Here is a 24989-nt window from a genome sequence, read left to right as displayed (position 1 = left end):
CCAGACTCTAATGTTCAAGCAAGTTATTCTTACTGTTTGTAACACACATTATCATAATTTTAAAGAGCAGTACATTCTAAATCACTGCTTTCTTTTAAAACTATGACAGAGACTACTAGAAGTGAGCTTGTTTACTCAAACTGCAGTAATATCATTCCATGGAATTTCAATGCTCATCAGTCCCATAAACAAACAGGAAATCTACTGGTTCCTAAGTGGTAAGAATTAATTTCATTACGAGAGATATCATCAGGGAGAAACAAATTAAGAAACACAGTATATCTTCATACTTAGTGACAGGACTTTGCAGCCCACACTTGCTTTGTTCTAGCAAGTTCAGGTCCCTGGAGTGGTTAAGTCCCAGCAGCAAGTTCAGTAGCGTTGGGCATGTAAATACAAACTTCTTGTATCTGGCAGCCATAAGGAACCCACAATGGGCTTTGTGCTGCCAGAACTAAACTCCTACTGGCACCCAGTAAAAATAGGCTTTATCAGACACAGATACACCTACAGGAGTTGCAGTTCTACCTCCACAGTTGCAGCAATTTCATAAAAAAAAACCTTTCCAGAAGTAAGACAAGGGGTTTTTGTGAGAATAAATGTCAAATGTAGGAAAAGAAGTGAAAAAGGAAATGACATTAGCACAGCCTCACATTTATCAAGTATCAGTTTCTTCCCCTTCTATATATTTTGAATGACAGAAGGGTTTTCAGCCTCACAGCAAAGATCAATGTCTGAAATCTGAAGCCAGACAAATTCAGACAAATTCAAGTGAAAAATGAGGCACGCAGTTAAGAGCAAAGTGATTAACGACTACATGACTTTAACACCTTGATGGATTCTCTGTCACCAGGGCATGCTCAGATCAGACTGGATTTTTTTTTTCTGATTACACTCTATCTCAAACAGTTCCTCAGCTCTAAGCAGTCATAATTCATGGAAGCTCGTGATCTGCAGAAGGGAGGTGACAGACAGACAATTTCAGAACAATTCAACCTCAGGTAACACATTACTGTTTCGAAGATGCCTTTCAGCCACAACCAGCACAAATACTCCATGTATTGCTGGACCGTGCCTGGACAGGGTGAGACAGCTACAGCTCCATCAGCAGCTGCCACACAGCCCTGGCAGCACAGGATTGAGAAGTGGCCTCATGCAAACTGTTCAACAAGGCCAAGTGCAAGTTTCTGCACCTGGGTTGGGCAATCCCAAGCACAAATACAGGCTGGGTGGAAAATGGATCAAAAACAGTCTGGAGGAGAAGGACTTGGGGGCGATGATGGATGAGAAGATCAGCATGAGCCAGCAAGGTGTGCTTGCTGGCCAGAAAGCCAACCGTGCCCTGGGCTGCATCAAAAGAAGTGTGGCCAGCAGGGCCAGGGAGGTGATTCTCCCCCTTAACTCAGCTCTCATGAGATCCCATCTGGAGTACTGTGTCCAACTCTGAAGCCCCAACATAAGAAGGACAGGGAGCTCCCAGGAAAAGTCCAGAGGAGGGGCATGAAGATGATCCGAGGGCTGGAGCAGCTCTGCTCTGGAGACAGGCTGAGAGAGCTGGGCTGTTCAGCCTGGAGAAGAGAAGGCTCCGGGGAGACCTTAGAGCACCTTCCAGTGCCTGAAGGGGCTACAGAAAAGCTGGGGAGGGACTTTTTACTAGGACATGTTATGAGAGGACAAGGGGTAATGGATTAAAACTGGAAGAGGGGAGATTTAGATTAGACATTAGGAGGAAATTCTTTAGTGTGAGGGTGGTGAGACACTGGAACTGGTTGCCCAGGGAAGTTGTGGAAGCCCCATCCCCAGAAGTGTTCAAGGCCAGGTTGGATGGGGGTCTGAGCAACCTGACCTAGTGGGAGGTGTCTCTGCCCATGCAGGGGGGTTGGAACTAGATGATCTTTAAGGTCCCTTCCAACCTCAATAGTTTTATGATTCTATATATAACTACCAGCTGGCAGCTGATGTGCAGCAACTGCCTTTGTGCATATTCTTCACATATGGCAAATGTAAGGGAATTTGGATTAGTTTAGCCTTTACAGGACACTTACTGCCTGAGAGCTGCCACTTAACAGCTGACGTGCCTAAACCCTGTCATTTCTTTTTTATCAGGTAGGTGCAAGCTCATTGCATACATTAGGCACGCAATCTGCCCTTGCTTATATTAAATATGCCAGCACTTTTCCAGCAATGAAGCTAAATCCTGTTCTTTCCAACACAGCAGCTCAGGGTGACTGGGGAATATTGAATATTGTCTTAGGCTCTGAGAGCTACAAGTTCTTTGCTGGTTTGGTATCTGCACCCAAAACCAGATTCAAATGCAGCAAAATCTTGTGACCTGAAGATCAGATAAACTGAATGTAATTATGGAAAATGGTGAATGGATCTACTTTATTTATTCAGGTAGTTCCAAATTACTCTTTTTAGCATAGGACATGGCACTGAACACTGCTCTGTTTGGTCTTAAATCCAGAACTTACTGTCCCTGAATGCAAAGTACTAAATATTTGCAAACTGCAAAGGGAATTTGAACTTTCTTTCCAGAAAGACTTCTCAACAACTGCACCCTTAGGAAGCTTTCTTCCAAACTGACCACACCTTAACACTTGTTTTCCTCTTTGTGGCCAACACTATGCTATTCTTTTTCCCAAAAGACATTTAAGTCTTCAGACTACAAATAGGAAGAGTTTCTTCTGTATTAATTCATAAACCTGCATTTGTTTCTTTTCATTTTCCTCCTCAAATTTAGTCCTTTGAGCCACTCAACACACAGATAAAATTCTGTTTTCCAGGTACATGAAGTTTCACCAGCCTCAGATATTTTGTCATATAAACTATTAAAAAAAAAAAAATAATCCTGTGATGCAGCATTTCTCTCTTAGCTGGAGGACTACTGGTTGCCATTAAGCAACAATGAGCATTTCTTTCTTTTGACTCCTCTAGGAACTGTTCTAAAATGCTAAGGATATCCCATTTTATTAAAAGCAGGAAAATCCTCTAGGTATGTTAGATCAGCTCTGAAGTTGTGCCTAAACTTAACTCAGACAAGATAACCCACAGAGCAGGAAGATGAATGGGAGACAGATTCCAATTAGTCTTTCTCAGGAATAAAACCACTGAAGATACAAAAGATAAATATCTCTTGAAATGTTGCACTAGAAATAAACTGTGTGTAATAACAACTAGAATAACATAAAATCCAGAACATGTATGAGAACAAGAAGGATCATGAAAAAAATAGCTGTACCTTTTTATTTCTTAACTAGTTAACTTGTTGTTAATTGTTGTTTTTGTGGACACTCCTTCTTTCACTTAGCTGGTTTTTTTTCCTACTGCTAGACCTCCTGGAATTTCATCCTTGTATATCCCAGGCTAAAGATTTTGGAAATATGCTGGGAGAGGATATTGTCATTCTTTTCTACATGAGCTGATCCAGTTTGCATGGAATACTGAAATTATTATGTAGGTCAGAGAACAGTAACAGTTCTCTACCATGGAGTCTAACATACTCTCTTGGGAAATCGGATACCTAGGTTTAAAAATTTGCCCCTGGAAATCTTTAATTATCTCTACAAGGTGGTATGGCTTATATAAGGCAGACCCATAAAATCCTGTGTCTTAGTGACTATGTAAACTTTCTGAAAGAGGTTTTCACCCATCAGGACAAATTGATACAACTCCCTCCTTCTCCTTTTTAATTTAGTCTTAATTTAGTTTTTAATTTTAATTTAGTCTTTAACTTTTTATGGCCTAAACTGTCCATAGAGTCACAACAACCTTGCCAGTTTCATGAAAAATGAAATTACACAGTTTGGAAAAAAATTACATTGAATTTGGAAAGTAGCTCAGATCAGTTTACCCAATGATCCCAGTATAAACCACACCCTCTTTGTGCCAGGAACTGTATGAATACTAAAGAAGGGTAAATTTTACCCAAAAAACCCTCTCAGTAAAGTATGATACAAAAGACAGACGCATGCCAAAGGGAAAGAGATATTGGAAATGTGTCAGAGACAGTTGTTCTAATTTCCTAATGAGTCAGGAAGAAATTACCAAAATATGCCCTTTGCTATCAGAAAATAATTCAGCATTCCCAAATCACTATGTAGTTGGGTGTCCTGACAGCTCTGAAACTACAAAGAAAAGATGGACCTATTTCCCTGCAATAGCAGATTCTTAGAGAGGATGAGAACAAAACTATTCCCAGTTACTCCATGAACTCAACAGTCTGTAGTCACACTCTCCTACTTGTAACCTACTGGCGAGTCACTGGAGACTCCATTTGCTGTCACGTAATGTCATCTTTTGCTTTCCTGCTTGCTTGTTTAGCACAGGGCTGCTTCTGTAGACTTGGTGGTGTGAGGACAAAAAAGAGATGGGGTTTGTAGGAGGAAGTGTCATTAAGTCAACTAATCTAAGAGAAGAAGGCTTCAAATATGATGGGCTCATGCACTAGAAAGTTTTACCCACAAGACCAGTTACCCTAATAAAAGATAATATTTCTCCCTATGAGTCTTGCTTTAAAACTAAGTATGGCAGAATATTGAGGGTCTATATAGAACTGTTAAAGTCTAACGTAACATTAATTTAGCCTTGTCTGCAAGCACACAGGAATTTCCACTACAATGTCCATTGCCTCATGAGAAGGAATTAGTAGGCCCCATGGTGACATGCATGGCTGAAAAGAAACAGCATGCAGTAAGTGGAGCACTGAGCTGGAAAGAGGAAGGCAAGTTTCACAACTAAACAAATGGACTGACACCCTGAAGACACAGATGACTTCCCTGTCTCCTGTAGAGCCAAATTCTGTCATGCTGAGCAAAACATGTAAGCAGAATCCTGCTAAGTGAGCACAGTGTTACTTCACACACATTCATCTCTGGAACTTCTGATACTATTTGTAGAAATGGTGAGGGTCAGCATTGTCACTGAGGTCACAGACTTGTGCTTTGGACTTCCATATGAATAATTCCCACATTCAGGTATTCTCCATATATTAAGAACTTTTCCTCACTTTGTTATCTTTAACATGGGAACAAACTCCTCCTCATGCTCAGCAGCTGCCCTGTGAAAACAAAGTCACTGGGATTTGAGACATATTCAAATCCTGTGGCAATAATGCTAGAGAAGAGCCCATGAGGAAATTAAACAGCATCTGAAAAGAGTGCAGATTAAGTCCTAGGGCCACACATTAAATAACAGGGGGGAAATTAAATGTGAAGAGCTTTTCCTAAAATCACTGTGAGCCCGGGAAGATGAGTCCTGTGCAAAAAAACCCCAACCAACAATTACATGCAATCATTAAAAAAAAAACAAGGAAAGTTATGAATACAAGAAAGAGTTGAATGAAGGGTTTCACTGGCAACTTTAAGTCCAGAACTGCTTATGTTCTTTGAGTGCCTGATGTGGTTTTTGGTTTTTGATTGTAATACCACGCAGAGATAGTTAAAGGAGCCCTGGACAACCTCTATCAGCCACTGAAAGTTTACAGTCGTGTGAGTAATCAGTAGATAAATTAGTTCTGACTAATATGAATGAGCAGCAGCTCAACACAGCACTTGCAGTATCCCATGTTCCTTCAAAGAGTAACACGTTGGGCCCTGCCCATACAGCCTGGGCACCAGGGAAGCCCATCCCTCGGGCAGACACAGCCCTGGGGAGGCACTGACTTGGAGCAGCTGCATGTTTGGTGCCATGGGAAATTCCAGCTCCAATAACCATGCAAATCCTGAGTCTTCAACATACAATAGCACTTTTGAGTAGTATAATGATCTTTGCTGTTTTGAGAAGCAGAAAAAAAAGGCAGGATTTTTACTGCTTCACAGTTTGGATGTTGAGTGAATTATTTCTACTGTAATGCCTTCTAGCCCAGGGCTTAGAAAAACCATCAAGAATAGAAAGCATGTGTAAGATCATAGGATATACTAAGAATGCTTCATTTTGACAGCAGTGTAGAAACAATATTAGATGGCTTTTATTGTATAACCAAAACCTTCTGGAGAATCCAACCAACACCACACAGGGATTTAAAAGCTCATGAAAAATTAAATGGCATGCAGGAACAGAAGCTGGCTCTCATGTGCTACAGCCATGGGGTTTGCTGCCTTACTGCTCAGATGCAGCATGCTTTCCCTCTGCTGCTGAGATGAGATAACTGGAGATTGCTTTGGCAATTCCCACCCCATCAACATACCCACTGCCTTGTGCAACCAAACCACTTCTTCCCATTTGTAAAAAGCTGTTACTTGCACCCTCTGCCTCTAACCACACAGACACAGCATCACCACCTCTTCCTCAGCATCATTTCAGAAAGCACCACTTCTGCCGTTCCCTCCCTGCATGGTTCAAAAAGGGAGAGGGCCCTTCTCTGCCAATGTGAAATAATTGGTAGGAAATTTGGTGCCTCAGAGTAGCTTTGCTACAATACATACGTCCATGTGTGCCTCTCATGACTTCATTTGAAGAAGTGGCTGCACTAGTTGTAAACAAATCTCTGCCACAGGTCAAATTTTCAAGTGCTCAGGGCCAGACTCAGTAAGGACACAACTGCTCAGAAGTCAGGCATTGCCATTCAGACATTGTCACCATTCTCAGCTCACTCTGAACTTGAAAAAGCAGCATTGGGAGTACTGAGTGGATGAAGCTAAAGAGGAGTTACCTGGCATGTGTGGTACCCCTTCTTGTGCATTTTTTACACTCACCATCTGCTGAGGAGCACAGCCCTATATCTCAGCCCTCTTCCCACCACCACACAGCCTCTCCCTCAGTTTCCTTTCGAACTCACCCATCTCACCTGTGTTCAGAATGGACAAGAGAGAGGAGATGCCTCCTGAGCCTGCAGCAACAGCCAAGAGCTCACCCTGGGAGATGGGGTTTTGAACAAGGCTGAGATCCAAACCCAGACTTCTGACTAGATGAAAGCCCTAGCTACTAAAGCATCATGTAACAAGGGGGCAGTTTCTCCTCTCCAGGAAGAGTTTCTAAAATACTGGATGTTTTAAAATGGACTCAAACCTTCCAATGCATGTTAAACCCACTCTGACTGCAGTGAGCTACTAAAAGGCACTTGGTGTGTTCCTAGATGAAGTGAACCCTTGCTCTGCTATTTTCAGCCTCACAGAGGGACTTTCATGGACTTGGGTACTAGAGCTGAACAATACTGTCACACAAACAGCACTGCTCTTGTGACATAAGGATCATCTCTATTAAAAAGATAAATATCCAGAAAGTTTGTTCAAAGTCCAAGCTATTTTTCTGGATCATTTAGATGTATTAAACTACTAAATTCTCTTTAAATACCCGAAACTGTAATTGACATTATCTGGAGAGATTATGCATTCATACTACACTATACTGGTCCTATAATACAACACAAACTGATATTCTTCCAATAGCTTCTCAGCCATAGGCTTTCCATTGTAATCTGTCTTTGTTGCTGACACAGGCAAAATTACTGTCTGTAAAGGACTCTGGAACTCTGTGCAGGAAAGTTAAAGCAAAGTACTCTGGAGAAACAAGAAAATACAATTCTATAACAATAAGGGGAAAAGAACTGTTCTGAGTTAGATTTGCCAACACAGACCATTTGCAACTTCAATGCCTAGAGATGCTGCTGCCCTTGTAGTGACAGATTTCTTAATATCTTGCCTTTTGAAACGGAAAAGTGTTTGGCTTACAGAGGAGGTAGCCAGAAAATCTTAGCAAATTAATATCAAAGAATCACAGAATGATTTGAGTTGGAAGGGACCTTAAAGATCACCTAGTTCCAACCCCCCTGCATGCCAGGGACACCTCCGACTAGATCAGGTTACTCAGAGCCTCATCCAACCTGCCCTTGAACACTTTCCTGACAAAATTTGTTTAAAATGCAGCATTCCAGGCATTCTTGAATAAACCTGACCAAACAAACACCTTAACAATATATGCAAAGGGTGGATGCAGCCCTATACAACTCACTTTTCTTATAAACATGGAGTGTAATAATCTCTACCCCTTCAGGAAATTCTTCTAAAAGACATTTAGCTTGCAGAATTAAAACTGAAGTTCTTGTTCCCTAGCTGGAGGCAGAGACGTTTTCACTGGCTGCATGCAAAATTTCAATAAATTTAGTTGTAAAAAGGGGACCTTATGTTTTCTCTACTTCCAAGAGCAGCTCTGATCCCTTAAAAAAAGAGTTACCAAGATCCACCTTAAAGCTAGATATTACTTTCATGTTTGCTCACTCTTACTGGAAGCCTTTTCCAAGACTTCAATGCTCAAGATCTTAGAAACCTTATCATTTCCAGCCTAAGTCAATTTATGGCCATCTGTTCATCCTCCAACAATACCCCTCATCATAAAAAACTTTACTCTCCCCCAGAGAAGGGCCCATTGACCTGAATAAATGAGAAGCAGAGATTATTGAAGCTGATCAAGAAAAATGCTGGGAATGCTAGGGTCCAATGATGACATTTTCTCTTAAGACAGATATCCTGAGGATGGACTTCCACCATTATCAGCAAAGGAGAGAGACCAAGTAACAGAAAATTCTAATCTCCTGCTTTGATAAGAACACTGACTAAGTATAAAAAGCCTCTTTTCCTCTTAGCAAGCACGCAAATCTACATTTAGGAACCCTAGAGATTACATCACTGTGAAGTAAACAACAGATTTTGGTGCTGTACCTTGCTGGAGAGCTCTGAACTCCAGGGGAAAGAAAGAGAAGCACTAACTATGACAAATATTTATTCTAAGTTTTCCTTATAAAGTTTAACAATGTCAAGATACAAACTCTCAACCACTTGACTAAAAGCAGCCAGATTTCTTCACCCAGTCTTAGAAATTTGGGGTATCCAACCTCATGTTAAAGAGGCTCAGTTTCCAGAAATCTAGTTGCCCATTCAGCCTTTGGCAAGCCTCTGCCTAGTCATCAGGAAAACAAGTGGAACAGAAATATAAAATAGAAGTAGTCTTGTCTGTTTGGAAAGTCACAAACAGTCTGTATGAAAGGTGGGAAATGGAGAGAGGAAAGGCAGTCCTTAATGCCCAACATGTATTTTAGAATGAGTCGATCAATCATTCTCCTTCTGTTTTTAGAAATGCCTTGAAGGGAACAGAACGGCCCTGAAATGGTTCATCACTCGCAAACATTTGATGAGAGTGGATTCAGTTTTTGGTTTATGATACAGGATGCTGGAGGAGATGAGTTTTATAGATGAGATACAAGCAGTACACATAAAGCCAATCTACTTCGTTCTGCTTTCCAGTGCTATCCAAGGCACTGGGATAAAGAAAAGCACAGGAGTGGGCTGCTGCCAAAATCAGCCACACAGACCTCAGTTGTCACTGCTAGAGACATTGATGTTTGTACAGTTCATCTACACAGTGTTGTGACAAACCAGAAAACATGTGCACTATCATTTGTTCTGTAAGTTACTTTAAGCATAAAGTCTTCCATGTTATTAATCTTCCCCTCAATTAATGTCTATCTCAGCAATTTGCCATTCAAACAATGCTCACCAAGCCCTTCACAAAGACACCTGAAGCCTGCTGATTGAGTTGTCTCACAGAAGCCTTACTAATAATATACATTTGGAGAGCTTTTAATCATTTTATGAAGTTAGGAAATGCTCACCTATTAAAGTCAAGTGGACCACAGAGAAATTTTATGGCTTGTCACCAATTGAGATCAGGTGAAAGGAACGCAGAACGGTGCTTTCAAATTCAATTACAGCTTTTCAGGTTGGACTGGCACAATCTGTCTTTAGCAAAAGAGGAGCCTTTTGTGGAACTTTTAGAGCAAATTCAATCCTCTGATTCACACTGCTGCTCTATACATTTTATTCTCAATTGCACAGTTTAAAAGCTGACTGTGGCATTCTCACATATCTTTCCAGTCCAATAGCATTGTGCTATCTGCAAAAAGCCCTCTTCCAGAGGAGCTCTGGGTTAGGACAGGAATGAACCATGAAGGAACATGTTTGTAATTCGAGGGATTTCACAGGCAGATTTACAGGTTGGGATTAAACTGGTTTTAACCTTGCTCTTAACCTTCACCTTCTCTCTGTAGTGCCATGAGGCACTCATTTCCAGCTCATCCAAAGAGAAAGAGCCACTCTGGAGCTGCACAGTTACTATGAGCATCCTTGTGTCTGTGAGAGAAAGACACAATTCCCTCATGACCCAACAGGAGAGGGGAGAGCTGTTTTCCTCTCTTCTCCCTCTCCTCTAATATGAAGGTTGTCCAATGCTTGGAGAAGAACAATTTATTCAGGAGCATATAATTTGCTATTGACAGAACTGCAAAAAAAATTAAAACAAAACCAAAACCAACAGCCACAAAAGTAATCCTTTTGGCTATGTTCACACATGCTCTGAATTTGCATCCTGGAGATACATTAAGTGACCTTCTCTGAACATTCCCAGGAAGATAATTTCTACCCACCCTGAGCTTAATTGCACAGACAGTGTTTCAGTGATGCTTTCTGTAAGCTTTCTTACCAGACACCCAATCCAAATCCATGTCATCAGCTCCATTCTTCCAAACCCACATTGACAGATCTGGACAGGAGTGTCCCAGGATGACTGAATGCAAGAAGAAAGGGGTACAGAAAAAGGGCTTTTCAGCTACAGACCTTCTAGTTGAGCAGCCACACATAATGGAAAAGGTTCAGGAAAGATGAAGGCTCAGCCTGAAAAGCCACGTAACTGCAATCATGCCCCACAATGTAGGCATGCAGACTGCACTGGATGGTGATAACATGGAAAACTCTCAACTCCCATCTGTAAGAGAAGGCCAGAGGATATAAGAAGATCCTCCTTGAGACCTCTCCAAACCTACGTACAAACACGCGATTCTGCACAACCCTGTAATACAAACATCACTAACCCAGGACGAAGTTGCATCAAAAACTGAGAGAACAAAAAACCTGGAGGTGCCAAAATATACCTCAAATTTGTTATCTGCAATGCAGACTTTTCATAAGAATAATAATAAAAGCTGGGTTTTTTGGTTGTGGGTTGTTTTTTTGGTTGGTTGGTTGGTTGGTTGGTTTTATGTTGGTGGTTTGTTTTGTTGGGGGTTTTTTTGTTGTTGTTTTGGTTGTTGTTAATTAAGTATTTATAGAATATCTGCCTAAGGACAAATAATTACAGAAGAGGAGAGGACCAGCTTTTCTGTCAGGCATTTTATAAATATATAAAATACTTGGTGCATTCTAAAAAGAAAACAAACAAACAAACAAAACAAAACAACCAATTGTAAAAGTTACTATAGAACCACAATATAGGAAAAATTGCTTCCAACCTCTCCCTTCTGGGGACATCAGAACACTTCAACAGAGGCAAGATAAGGGTGAAAAAGACATTTCAGGAAAAAATATGAGACAAAAAATCACCTCTTTCCCAAATTAGGAATAACTTGCCCTCCTGCCCAGAGTTACTTCCTGGATTAGGATAAATAAGAGGAAAGGGCAAATGTGGAATATTCTGTCTCAGCCACAAAAAATATTTTTGCTTTATAGCAAAAAATATTTAGAAGTAAAATTCCTTGGCTTCCAGTATCAGAGCTGGCATCCAGTTCTCTGCAGCTGTCCTCTTTCTTCTTCCCTCCATTGTCTAGTTTTTCCTCCTTCTGTTCTCTTCTGCTTTTGGACCCTACCTTATTCTTTTCCCCAGTGGCAACTTGAATTGAGGACACCACTTGAAAATTCACATCCAGTCTCTCAAGCCGTGCATTATGGCTGGATCTCCCTTTGGACAAAGAAGTTCTCTTAGAAAGTTTTTAACACCCTAAAGCAGACAGAATTGCCCAGACGTCACACATAAAAGACAGTCTTCGAAAACAGGGAAAAAAAGAAACTTTAAAGACAGCAACCACGAATTACTCCATTCTGCTCATCTTCCTTTCCACATTTGCTTCCCTTTTTTTTTTTTTTTTTTTTTTTTTTCTCAGTGGCCTTTCCCATCTTCCCAAGTATATGACTTTTAATCCAGGCAACCCTTCCATCTATCCAGAGCCTGATGTGCATGTTTATATTCCTCCACGACTAACCTTGTCACTTTACCACACTAGCTCATGTTTGCATCTCTGACAACTTGTGGCATGTTTTCCCTCAACCAAGAACTACCTTCTTTGATATGACACACTGCACTTTAGCAGCCAAAGCACAATAGCTTGATAACTGCTCATCCAGCATCATGTATCTTCTTATTATCTGCTACATTCTCCTTATCTAGTTGCATGCACTTTGGCTCAATCTGACATTTTCAAAATTACAGATGCTTATTAGCTTTTCTTAGCTAAAAGAAAAAATGTGTGTTATAGTGATTATTAGCTCCTGGCACTGTAATGAGAGCGAAACACTGTAATGAGAGACCTTAAACCCACCATAAACTAGCACAATCAGGTCTGTTTTAGTTATTAGTAACGTTCCTACAAATGTTGCCACTGTCAGAATTAATGACCACACTACTAATTATTAATAATCTCATGTTTCTATGAGTTTGGGTTAGCCTAAAGCTTAAGGCCAAAAGCAGAAATTGTTTAATTCTGCACCACCACATCAAAGCCACAAATGAAGTCATGGCTTTGATTCCTTTATGGTATCCACCAGATGCAGATCCTGCCCCACACAGATAAATAACTATCTGAAGGTCATGCAGCAGGTCAGTGGCAGACCCAGGAATGCCAAGACCTCCCTAATGGTCATTCTAATGTTCTACTACAGATCCATGCCACCTAGAACAGAATGTGCCCAGAAATTAATGGGAACTACCCACTCCTGAAGAAACCTACTTAAAGCCTGCAGAACTCAAACACAGTATAAACAAGGCAAGTACAATAGCTTAGGTTACTATGACTAAACCTTGGCTGTGTCAGTCTTTATTAATCACTCTTGTTTGCAATGAATCTGTATGTGTTTTGACAAGTGTTTCTTGTGCTGCAGTCCACAATAGAACAAAGCAGCAGCTTCAACAGCACCCACTTTATTAGAGACACCGTTGTGAAACACTGTAATACTTTTAGTGTTTCCTCCACGTACCTTCTCTTGTATTTGGGATTAAAAACACATACATTAAAAACAAACAAACAAACAAAAAGCAAACAAAAACATTAATATATAACAGACAGAGGAACTGCATTAATGAAGTGCTTACATTCAGTATGCCTAGCAGGAAGACTAGTGTAAGTCTTTAGGTTCACTATAAACCATTTATGTCTCTATAGTAACACCATTGTTGATTTCTACAGGTTCCCTATCAACAAAGTGAGAGATGTTTGGTCTTTTAAATATTACCTTTCTTTTCTGGCACCTAAAGGAAACAGGAAAAATAAAAGCAAAACCAAACCATATTTAATATAGATTATCCAGAAACATGAGAAGGGATTTAAACATAAATTACAAACAAATAAAGACAGGATTCTACAGTCACATGAAACATAATCCTATGAGCAATCTGTGCAAATCTCAGAGTTGTGTATGCAATAAACTTATCTTAGGACACTCAGTCTCTTATGCAAGAGGTCAAGCACTATTTAAAGCAGATCCAAACATCCTCTTTCCTCTCTGCTCAAAGCTCCCTGTGTTCCTCTGGAATATGAGATAACCCAACCTGCCTGTCCTGAGAGGAGAGCAGGGCAGACAGGAAGCAGCTGAAACTCGCATTTTGCAATGCCATTGGGCATGTCACTGTGAAGCAGGTGGAGAGGAGCCATCTGAGGTTTTTGCTGGGAGATCCGTCTTTAGGCGCCAGGGCAGACAGAGATACGGTTGCCTGCAGCCACCTGTTAGATGGGGAGGAGGAACTGACTCATGGCTTCCCAGAAGTGCAAACAAAATTGAGCTTTTCTCCCATGAGGTAGGGCTGGGGAAAGGAAGAGAGGAAGAGCTGAGATGTGCTTGCAGCCTCCACGGCTCCTAAGATACTAGGAGGTGTTGGAAGCAAATGGGAGGAGTCATCCACGCCAGAGCCAGCTCCTGTACCACCCTACCTGCCAGCAGCAGCAGCAGCTGCCAACACATTGCTTTTCTGTGACCCTGGCACAATTATAAATGTCTGTTTTGCTACTGCCACTAGATCATACTTTTTCTTTTGCCAAAGGTTGGTCTTTTAAATACAAATCTTTTTTAGTTCACCTTAGCAAGAGGCACTGCAGGACCACTGAGTTCATCTCCACAGACACAAACTCTATGTGACTGGTTCCTGCAAACCTCTGCTTATACCCTTGAGAAGACAAAACAGGCAGTAACAAGCCTCCTGCTGCTGCCCAGATGATGGACATTATTCTCCCTCTGTCAGAATGGGAGAAAAGCAGCAAGTACATGGACCCTGTGCAAAACTGCTGCTGGCTCTGCTCCCCAAGTTGTCTTCAGATCTGCGGCTTGGAGGCTGCAGTGACATCTGTAATTGTTCAGTATCCATGGGCTTCATTTCTCTTCTGGCCAAAATAAAACAGCTATTTTATTTTTTAGAGTGTTGGAGCTCATTTTAATGGAAAACAAGAAACACATAAATACTTTTGTTATAAACACTTTAAAATTAATGATTGTGGAATAACTAGAGCTGAGTTTAGCAGGCATTTTCCACTGTAGCTTTTCCATTTCATGTAGCACTGCATGTCCAAGATAGCAAGCCTGGGGGAAATTTGCATTTGCTTCTGAGGTCTGCCTAAAGTGAAATCTACTTGAAATGCTGGAACAGATGCTATTGACAAATACAGAAAGGAAAAAGAAAAAAAAAAAAAAATCATCACCCCCTGCTCAAAATATCATATAGTGACAGTATTAAGATACTCCTGTCCTTCCCCTGGAATGCTTTAAATCTCCTTTCTCTCAAAGCAAGCTCCAAACTCTTAAACAACTAGAGGAAAACACCAGCTAATTGAAATGTCACATGAAAACTGCCATTAAGGATTGCTAGATACAGAAAAGACTTAAATGTGCTGGACTTCACAATTAGTTTCACACCTGTAAGAATATCCTTGGTGAGAACTGGAATAATTTTAGTTTCAGGATCAGAAATTGCAATAGTTCACAGGGCTCAGCCTCAGCAAACTGTCACTGCCACAGGGCTGAGGTGCACTGTATATGAGACAATGTGTCAACTCAGCCTCTGATTTTCCATCTGCAAAGTGAAGATAATAAAGACAAATGTAGTTTTTAAAAGGCACAGAGTCAGCAACTGAAGGAAGAATCTATGTAATAGTGGAGCTCTACTAACAAGCACCTTGTTTAGGTGAAAATAATTTCTAGCATACAAGAGACAAGCAACTAAAAATATGCTCAATGGAAATCTCATAAGATTTCATCAGCAGAGATTCCCAATACTGGCCTTTTTCACATTCTTCACACACTCCATTAGCTTTGTTTAAACTTACTGCTTGCAACATGGATGAGTATCAGGCCCTTTTCTTCCTGACTCCCCGTTACAATTTCCCTGAGGCTATTCTTTGGTACAACTTTCAAGTGCTATTTTTAATAAAACAAAGTATGAAAGACCTCTAAATTAAAGTGTTTAAAAGCTGAGAAATAACTAAAACTCCAGTTGAATGTGGGAAATGAAGGTTCCCAAACATAAATTATCTGTGTACTTCTGAAAATTTACACTGTACCACAACCCAGTATGAGTGCAAGAGGCTTCTGTGAAAAGGCTGGGTTTTTTTGTTTTCCTGTGGGAGAAAAGAGAAAAACATTCGCTTAGAAGAAAGATTTGACTCTTCCCTTCTTCCCCCAGGCTTGATTATGGGACCATTTAAAACTATTGTTGAGCCATTTTTTTAATGAGCTTGGAAAACAAGTCTTTCTCCCGGATAGTTAAACAGTTTTTCAAATTGTCATCAAGTCAATCAAACGTAGAAAAAGCAGTAAGGAATTGAAAATGACCCTCACGTGTGGGCATGAGTATGTAAACAAATGGTTGATTAGTGCTTTTCTATAAATGCAATGAAATGCCAAGTGCTCCACACAACAGTGTAATCAAGACACGCTGCCACCCCTTGGTCACATGATGACAATGCAGGTACACTACGGCAACATACTGGGAATCATCCAGCACATCAGGCAAAACTCCCAGTAAAATCAACTTGTAGTTAGTAAACTCTAATAGGAGATTTTGCTAGATCATCACGAGTATAAATACATCAGCCCAAACTAAGGTAAAGGCTCAAGAGAAGTAACAAGATCTAAGTAATATGCATGAGGTATCCCAACTTATTGCACAGCTCACTACTATTAGACAGATGATTCAGCCTGAATACTTAAAAATACATTCTCCTTGGTAGATTTTTTAGTGTATGCATCATCATCATGGCTAGTAATGAGTGCAGAATGAGAGGCTGATAGCAAATATCACATGGTGGTTTAATTCTAAATTTAGCTATCAAGCAAAGTATAAAAAACCTGCCACCTCCAGATCAGGGTGTCCATTATTCAGTAATCACAAAATATATGACAGGTTTCTATGCAAATTAAACCCGTGACTCTTATGAGGTTTATAATTATTTCTTGTGAGGGAGACAGGCTGTAATTTTATTAATTTCAAAAGGTAAGTTTCCAGAATGTCAGTGGGTCCTAAATATGTCCATTGAAAGATCTAGTCCTAGCCCTCTATGTCTTAGTTGGATAACTGAGTTCAGCCTCCCAGAACTCATCAAGAGGCAGAAGAAGAGACTCGCACAGATTTAAACAGTAGTTTCTATCAATAAGCACAGCAGTTCAGATCAGCAGATCAGCTTCTGGTTACAATTCAGATTCCTGTATCTTACAGTAATGTTACGAATCCTGCACTCCTACAAACCCTTCCATAAAATCAAATCATTCATCACTTTGGGAAAAGACCACACCACTTCTGAAATGCCTGATGTCTGCAGCTTAGGCCTCAACACTGTCCTTGACACACATTTCTATGAGGCAAAACCTCTTTCAATTAGACAAATAATGAACTAAAAATTAACACTTCCAATTACATGCAACAGCAAGTCTGACATACCAAATTACATTTTTTTTTCCACTAACAGCTTTGATTCTCACTTTCTCAGACCCACTCTATTATCAAATGATATTCAATTTACTTAATCTTTAATAGCAGGAAACACAATTTTACTGAAGCATTTCAGAATTATCGCTACTAATATCTGAATGAAAAACTTCTCCAAATGTAAATCACTCTGAATAATCCACTACAGAACTAGTGAAGTATAATATAAGGCCAAAGGTAGCTCTAAGCAAAGGCAGAATAGAAAGAAATATTCAGAATTCAGTTATGGGAAGAATATTTGCAGTAAAAAAGGCTTTTGTACTTCTGAGTCTAGCTGGTTTTATATGGTTAAATCTCCCACTAAATCCAACAGGAGTTTTGGCTAAGTAATGAACCTGTAAGAATGCAGTGTATGGCTCTTTATTATAGAAAAGTTTTATGATGCTTCAGTGGAGGGTTCAATATTTTTAACACACCACTTATCATACAAAATTTAATTTAAAAACGACTTCTGTGATCATCATTTTATAGTCAGTACCTCATAAAATAGATCAATATTCTGTGTTACAGAAAACTGCTGAATTTCTTATGCACCTGATTAATGCATTGTTATCATCCCAGTAATTAAAAGGAGCAGGATTACACACAATCAGTATGATACATCTTACTCAGCACCTCCTGGCAGTTGCCTGCAAAAATTAAACTCATTAATCACTGTGATGCCAAAGAAAAAAAAGCTTGGGAAAAATGGAAAAAGCTCTCTTTTATGGGGGGGGGAGGAACCACAAGTCAATATCTAGAAGAAAATCCCTTCCACATTACAATATGGAAAGCATTAACTTAGTCCATCTAAAAGGGAGGATTGTGTTACCAAAATTCTGCATAATCTGCTATACCACCACATCAGATTTTACTAAAAGTATTCATATAGATTTCCTCATATGTAAATGAATGTAGTAAAAAGGAAATCCTATAATAAAGTAAAAGTTTATCAGAATAGTGTTTATAGCTCTTTTATTAATTAACTTCAGTGTCAATACTGCCACAGAGCCAATTGGGAAGTGGTTTTCTGGGGTCATTTATGCAGGACCTAGTGTCCTCACTACTCTTCCCATAAATAACACACTTATCTCATCAGGCTAATAATGAACATGAAATTTGCAGTATCTAACCCAAGTTTTGTTCACAACTTAGGTCTACTATATCTATTTTTTTCATATACCTATAATGATTTGAGACATTGTAAAAACTTGTTAAAACTCTAAAGAATATTGTGACTTCTGCTTTGCTACACTTGCATATTACAAAAGCAATGCTCTCAAGCCTGTCTCAAGGGTGGCTGTAAAGGGAAGTGAGCAGCTGTAACATTAAATCACCTTTGTCTCTGTCTTAAATTTGATTTATTACAAAGTTACTGCTTTCTTTTCAGTTCCATATAGGTTTCTTCTAGTATTTTTCCACCAGCAGTACTTCCAGTGGACAAAATGCTTACTAACAATAATGTGACCTTCAAAGGCAAGATTTTGTCTTTCCCTGTTTTGTATTGCATTGAGGTTTGTACTGGTGCTTAAAAATATAGCACAGAGTGCAGCACACATATTTCAAGATGGAAAGTCATCATTGGCAACCTATAAAAAAATCTAAGTTCTCTCCCAGTTACTAAATCCACGACAAAGTTAGGAACAGGACAGTCTCATTCTTGGGTTTGTTTTGCTAGTTCTCTGTGTGGCCAGGTGACAAAACTTTTTTTCTAGATTTTTAAGTTCTGCCTTTTCCTACTAGAATGATGTTGGAGGATGAAAGAAAATCTGAATGTCCTACTATATTATTTGCACAAAACAGAAATCAAAAGTCTGATCATCTTAGAAAAGGCTCCCCAAAGTTCTCTTTTTAAGGCCTGCTCCGTGACAAGGAACAGCACATGCTCCTGGAACCCGGCACAAACACACCACTCTCCTCACACTACTCTCCTAGTCCTTTCCTGCTGCCTGCCTCATTTTTTTTCTTTGCCTCAGGGATTTCACACCGGGGCTGCATTCCCTTGTCCTGGGCGAGCTGCTGTCGGGGGAGGGAGAGAAATGTCACCAGGGCCAAGGGCAAAAGGTGGAGCCAGACCCGGGAGGGTTCAGCATTGCGGATACCTCTCCTTACCCCGGGACAGGCGTGTTCAGCACCATAGACAGCTCCGCCCGCCCGGGAAAAGGGGGTTCAGCACCACAGACAGCTCCGCCCTCCAGGGAAACGGGGGATTCAGCACCACAGACAGCTCCGCTGGTCCCGCACCCCCTCCTGCCCGTCTCCTCCTCTCCCCCCGCGGACAGGCCCCCTCCCTCATGCCACACCGCCTTAAAGGCCATTTCCACCGGCTTCGTCACGACGTCATCCTTCCCATCTGAACGACTCTCCACCGGAGACCCCTGGCTCAGCCTGCCCGGTCTCCGTTGGACAAGAACACTTTAGAACCGCCCGATCCAGTCCACTGCACTTCCTCAGACAGGTTGCCGCCCTTTAAAAATAATTCACATGAGGGGTCCACGTGAGTTCAGGAGGCACCCCAGATCTGTGTTTCTGGCCATGTGTTTTGCACTTCACTGCGGGGGGACCCCCAGGCAGGCACCGTTACCGCTACAGATGGCACTGCACAGCATTGCCCTCCACCCCCACCACAAACCCTGAGGGAAGAAAATAAAAGGGGAAAAAAAAGAAAAAAAAAAAAAGCACAACTCTCCTTTTAGTAGTTTGTTATTGTAATATATTAGTGTTATTTTGGAGCCTATCAGCACAAATCACCCGCACATGCATCCTTCGCTTCCCCAGCTCAGCGCTTCTGGTGATCAGAGAAGCAGCCCCAGACATCTGCCGTCTCCAAATCCAGGAAAGTGAAATTAAAACAGTCAAATAGTGCGAAAAATGCGCCCGAGGCCAGCCCGGCGGCGGCGCTCCGCTGCCTCGCAGCGACACCTGCAGCCAGCACCTCGCCGGGAAGGGCCCCGTGTCCCCCGTCACGCCGAGGAAGGGTCACGGGTGGGTGCGGGTCCCTGGGCACAGGGCAGCTCCCCTCACGCAGTTGGCTGGGGCCAAGGAGCAGCAGGACCAGGACCGTTGCTGGTCTGTGAGTCACAGGGAAGAGTTACTCACAGGGAAGAGTTAATCCCAGGTCCTGTCAGCCCTGGGGGCTATGAGTTTGGTGGTGGCCTCGGGGAGGTTTAGACCGATTTGCCTCGTCGCTGGCAAAAGCGCACTTGCTCTCACCGACCGCGCAAGTTTTTAGGAAGAGGCAGAAAAGGGACAGGGAATTAAAAAAGCAACCCGAGGAAGAAGTTTCCCTGCGAACACAACTCTCCTGCGAGCGAGGCAGACTGTCTCCGCTTAAAGCGGTGCCTTTCCTGGGAAGGCTCCCAGAGCCAGGGCTCAACCCTGCCGCAAAGCTAACGCGTCCCACCCGGGCAAGAAGTATAACCGACACCAACAGTATTCCCCGTTGCAGCCATTTGCCTCCCCCGGTGTGTGCTTCCAGAGAGTCAAAACACCTTCAAATCCCTCTGGGAACCCCCCCAGGCTATGCCAGCGACGGGCAGCCACGCCGGCCCTCCTTCGCCTCCCTGCTTTGTAAACCCCGTCTTTTCTCCCCCAGAAGAACGAGGCGCGATCCACCCAAGCTGGTTTAACTCCATCAGGGACAGCAGCGAGCCAGCGGCCTGGATGAGTCATTGGTTACTAAGGCGATATGCAGATGCAGCCTTTGAAGTTGCTGCTCTCAGAGGCAGCGCGGGAGCGGAAGGTGCGCGGCCGAAGTTTGCGCCTCCCCCGCGGGTGCTCGCCCGGAGGTGGCGGGGAGGGAAAAGAGAAAGAGCCCGAGAAACGACTGCTCAGGGGTTAAAAAGTTTCCTCGCTGCCAGGCTGGAGGGGGAGGCTGACGGGAAAGCAAGGAGGGAGGGACGAGGTGAACACTTCTGCCCCGGAGGAGCGTTAAAGGGTAAAACATGGAATCACAATAACAAAAAGGAAATAAATAAATAAATAGAAGCGGGGGGAGCGGGGGGGGGGGGGCGGGCGTGAGCCCTGTGGCCTCGCTTGGAGGGAAACGGCCAGAGCTGGCACCTGCCGTTTCTAAACATGCTGACCCCGCGCCCCCAGCCCTGCTCCGCGGCAGCGGAGACCCGCGCAGGGAGCCAGGTAACGGGGAGAGGTGCGGAGGCAGCGCGGGGGCGGGCGAACCCCGGCTCGGCTCCGTCCCGTCCTATCCCTGGCACCTCGGGGAAAAAAAGAGGAGCGCGAAGACCCGCTTGGAGGAGCGGACAAACCGCAAGAAACGGCCGCCAGACTAGAGGGGCACAGAGGCATCCGGCAGGAAGGGGGGGGGGGGGGGGGGGAGACACCCAAAACCCAACCCAGCGCGAACGGCACCGGCGCTTACATCCTCCTCCTCGCAGTCACTTCGCGGCTGGTACTGGAAGCGGGGCCGGCTGCTTTCCTGTTGCAATGGACGCGCGGTCTTGCCGGCAGCGCCGTCCTCCTCGCTGCTCTGGGCGCCCAGGAGGTGACTCGCTTCGGGGGGAACGGGGAAAGAGCGGGAGGTGTTGATCTTCCCGCTGAACCGCTGGTACAGTGAAGCCATGAAGTCAATCCGCGGGAAACGAGGAGGAGGGAGGGAAAGAAAGACGCTTCTTCCCCTCTTATTATTTTTTTTCTTTCTTATTTCTTTTTTTTTTTTTTTTCTCTCCCCCTCCTCTCTTCGTTTTTGGCTACAGCATAACTACAGGCGGGCGAGGCTCAGTCCCACATCAGTGGAAGGGAGAGCGAGGGATCCTGCTCCCCGGTCCTCTCTGCCGGCACCCGGAGAGAAGCGGGAGGGGGGATCGAGACAGCAGGGAGGGGGGGAGTGGTGGGGAGGGAGAAGAGAGAAGATGAAGAAATAAATAATAAAACGCAATCGCGCCGTAACACCACAGGCCCCGGGAATGTTGCACCATCCAGTGCTGGGAAGAGAGAAAAAGAGGAAAAGAAAAAAAAAAAAAAGAACCAAAACACTCCACGAAGACGTACCCCGATAATGGCGCCTGAGTGGATCAGCACTCAATGTGCTTTGGGGGTGTGTGCGTGTGTGTTTGCAAAAGCAGAGGGGAAAAAAAATCCTCGGGAAGAGGGGCTGGCTCCGGCGCTGCTGTCAGCGGCTCCCCAGGCAGAGGTGGCGGAGCAGTCGCCTCCGAGGTCGCATACCAACAGTGTGCACAAGCCAGAGGCAGAGTGACAGTGTGTGAGACGGCGTGGAAGGGGCTGGGAAGCCTCATTCAAAGCACGTTGCTCTTCTGGAGAGGGAGGGCTCTTCTACAATCCTTTCCTTTTCGGCGCCTTCTTTTTCATCTTGCCAATCATTTATTTTTTTCATAATTTTTTTTTTTATTTTTTTCTTTTTCCCCCCGGGGAAACAACTTAGGAAAAAAAAAAAAAAAAAAGAAAAAAGAAAAAGCGAAAGAAAGAGCAACAAGACACCTGATCGCCGGGCGTGAGACAGAAGGAGAGGTGGGGAAAGCCGAGGCGGGGAGGAGCGAGGCGGGAGCGGCAGCTGGAGGCCGGTGTGTCCGGAGCGGTTAAGCCCGGGGAAGGGGCAAGGGGAGCGGGGACGAAGGCTCCCGGCTGCCCCTGCCCTGCCCCAGCCAGCCCCGGGCAAGGCTCTGCCCGGGCAGAGGGCAAGTGCCCGGTCCCCGTCCCCTCCACCCCGTCCTCCGCCTCCCCAGGGCTGAGAAGAAGAGGGAGGAGGGGGTAGGTTGCAGCTTTTGGGAGGCTGCTGTTGTCGCTTTTCAAAAGAATCCGGTTAAATCGTGTCTCTTACTATTTCGGTATTAATTCATGTTTTGCTGCATTAAAACGTGCTCCAGCGCCCCTCTGTGGAAATGTGCCCGAAGTGGCTCCCGGCAGCACCGACCGGCGATAAACAAGCGCGGTCCCGCCGCCCGGGCCGGGGCCGGATCCGGATCCGGACCGGGAGCGGTGCCGGGAGCGCGGCCCTTGCGCGGGGGAGCCGCTCATTCGGCTCCGAGAACCACGGCCGGTCATTAACGCTCCCGGAGGAGAAAATGGGGATGTGCTCAGGTGGGCAGTGGGGGAGCTGGCAGTGGGTATCCAGCCGCTCCTGGCACGGCTGCATCGGGACAGAGGGGTGACAATTCCTGTTGCTCCAGCATCAGGCTCCCGGGGTTTCCATAGCAACAGATGCTTAGGTTTAAAAGAAAGTGGCGGAGTTGCTGTCCTTTCCTCTCCTCCCCGAAATTCTCCTCCCCTCTGACCTCTAGTTTGCCAGAGATACTGGGATCACTGGGTGTCGTTTTATGGGAAACATGTAAAGCATAATCCAGAGCTTGCCCATTTGTATAGACTTGCTGCTGAAGAGCTCAGAAACTTCAGTTTACTTTAGCAAGTGGATTTGATGGGCTGAGATGTTTCTAAACACAGTTGTTAAAAGTTTTAGTTGTTAAGAAAACACCATCTTTCATATATGTAATTTTGTCAATCAAAAAACCCCACCTCAGCAGATCATTAATACAACACCCTAAAGAGCAACTAAGCCCCGCACCAGGACTTTAACAGCTGCCTGATCAAAAATCTCTTTACATCTTAATTGTTTCATCCACTGCTTTTTATTTGTGTCTTCAAAGTCAGAGATAAAAAGTCTCAACATTCAGATGAAAAGAGAACCTTACCGTATCAAGAGAGAAAACAAAACCAAACTCTCTTCCACCTTCCTGACAGAACTTGAAAGAAGGAATAATTTTGATCTTCACAACTGAGATCCTGACATTTAATTAAAAAATGAGATGAGTGCACCATGCTCTGAAGAAAAAGTCTAGCTTCTAAGTCATAGTGACACACATCATGACAGAGCTAACTTTCCAGAAGCTACTTGGACCCCTCCTAAGTTATGTTTCAGACACCAATTGAGTACACGCTACCAAAATCTGGACTGTTAGCTCAGCTAAATTCCATCTGGAACTCCATTAATAGTGACTTTATGACTAAATTAAATTCATGACAACTAGCACTGAAAAAAAATAAAGGGAGAAGGAATCAAATTAAAAGAAAGAATACATTTTTAACATCTAAGGAAAACTAGGACACAAAGAAATAATCAAAGCAAGCCACAAAAAGGCCAGATGAAACCAGTAGACAGAAAAAACACCAAAGATTAAATGTCTGAATTAAAAAGTCTCAAGGAAAGCACAGAAGAAAGAAAACATCCTGCTTCACAGCTCAATTCAAAACTGAAAGAGCCACCAAGGACCAATTCAATTCCAAATACATTCAGTTTGTTGATTTAATTCTTAAGCAGCAAGATTTCATGTAATCAAGTTTTCTAGTCTGCATATATGTGTGCACACAATTCATGGAAAAGTTTTATCAAGGGACTATAAAATTGCAATGCCAAATACCTTAAAAACTCAGTGAAAAACAACCAGCCAAACGGTCCTCATCTACCAAAAATCCCGATCATGCGGCTCCAGGCTGTGATTCATTTGCCTCAAAATAAATAATTACAGCTATTTAAGGGCCTTCCTGATTCCAGCTTTCCATGACAGACCAGGGACAGCAGAAGCAAAGTCAGGTCATGCTGTGGATATTGTGGTGGTTGAACAGTTTGCACCCGTAGGGAACCACACGACACGTTTCTGTAGCCCTGCTACAGCGTCAAGGACCTTGTGTGGATGGACTGAGCAGGCAGCTGGAGGCAGAAATATCTTTAATAACCCCTTGCTATAAGATGCACCAGAACCAGTCTGTTGTTGCCATTATTGAAAGTAGGAGGATATTTCTGAGTCACAGAGGAGCCAGATGACTTCATTAGGGACTCTGGAGAGCGCTTCAATCTGCCTGTGCACAAGTTATCTCAGGATGTAGCTTGTTCCCTACAAGCATGTATTATGGTTGTCCTGTCTGCCTCTCAGGGACGGACACAACCCAGTGCCCCTGAGTCACAGCTCAGTGCTGGAAGTCCTCTACTGTCTGCTCCTAATTCCATGCTTAATTTGCTGTTCACCTCTGCA

The 24989-nt window shown here is 43.2% G+C and overlaps 1 protein-coding gene across 3 annotated transcripts in view; it reads right to left on the bottom strand.

Annotated features, from left to right (window-relative positions):
- Positions 1-24989, bottom strand: part of DPP6 (dipeptidyl peptidase like 6) — a 560172-nt gene that overhangs the window by 400697 nt on the left and 134486 nt on the right. The window contains exon 1 of one of the 3 annotated variants that reach the window (XM_051611180.1): positions 21368-22329. The exons of the other annotated variants lie outside the window; for them this stretch is intronic. Within the exon in view, the coding sequence (XP_051467140.1) occupies positions 21368-21568 (201 nt within the window). The 5' untranslated portion in view covers positions 21569-22329. Of the gene's footprint in view, positions 1-21367; positions 22330-24989 lie in introns of those variants that run through there. 3 annotated transcript variants of the gene reach the window in all.

Source organism: Apus apus, chromosome 2 (assembly GCF_020740795.1).
Source record: "Apus apus isolate bApuApu2 chromosome 2, bApuApu2.pri.cur, whole genome shotgun sequence".
NCBI lineage: Eukaryota > Metazoa > Chordata > Aves > Apodiformes > Apodidae > Apus > Apus apus.
This window is presented reverse-complemented; position numbering and strand designations above follow the sequence as displayed.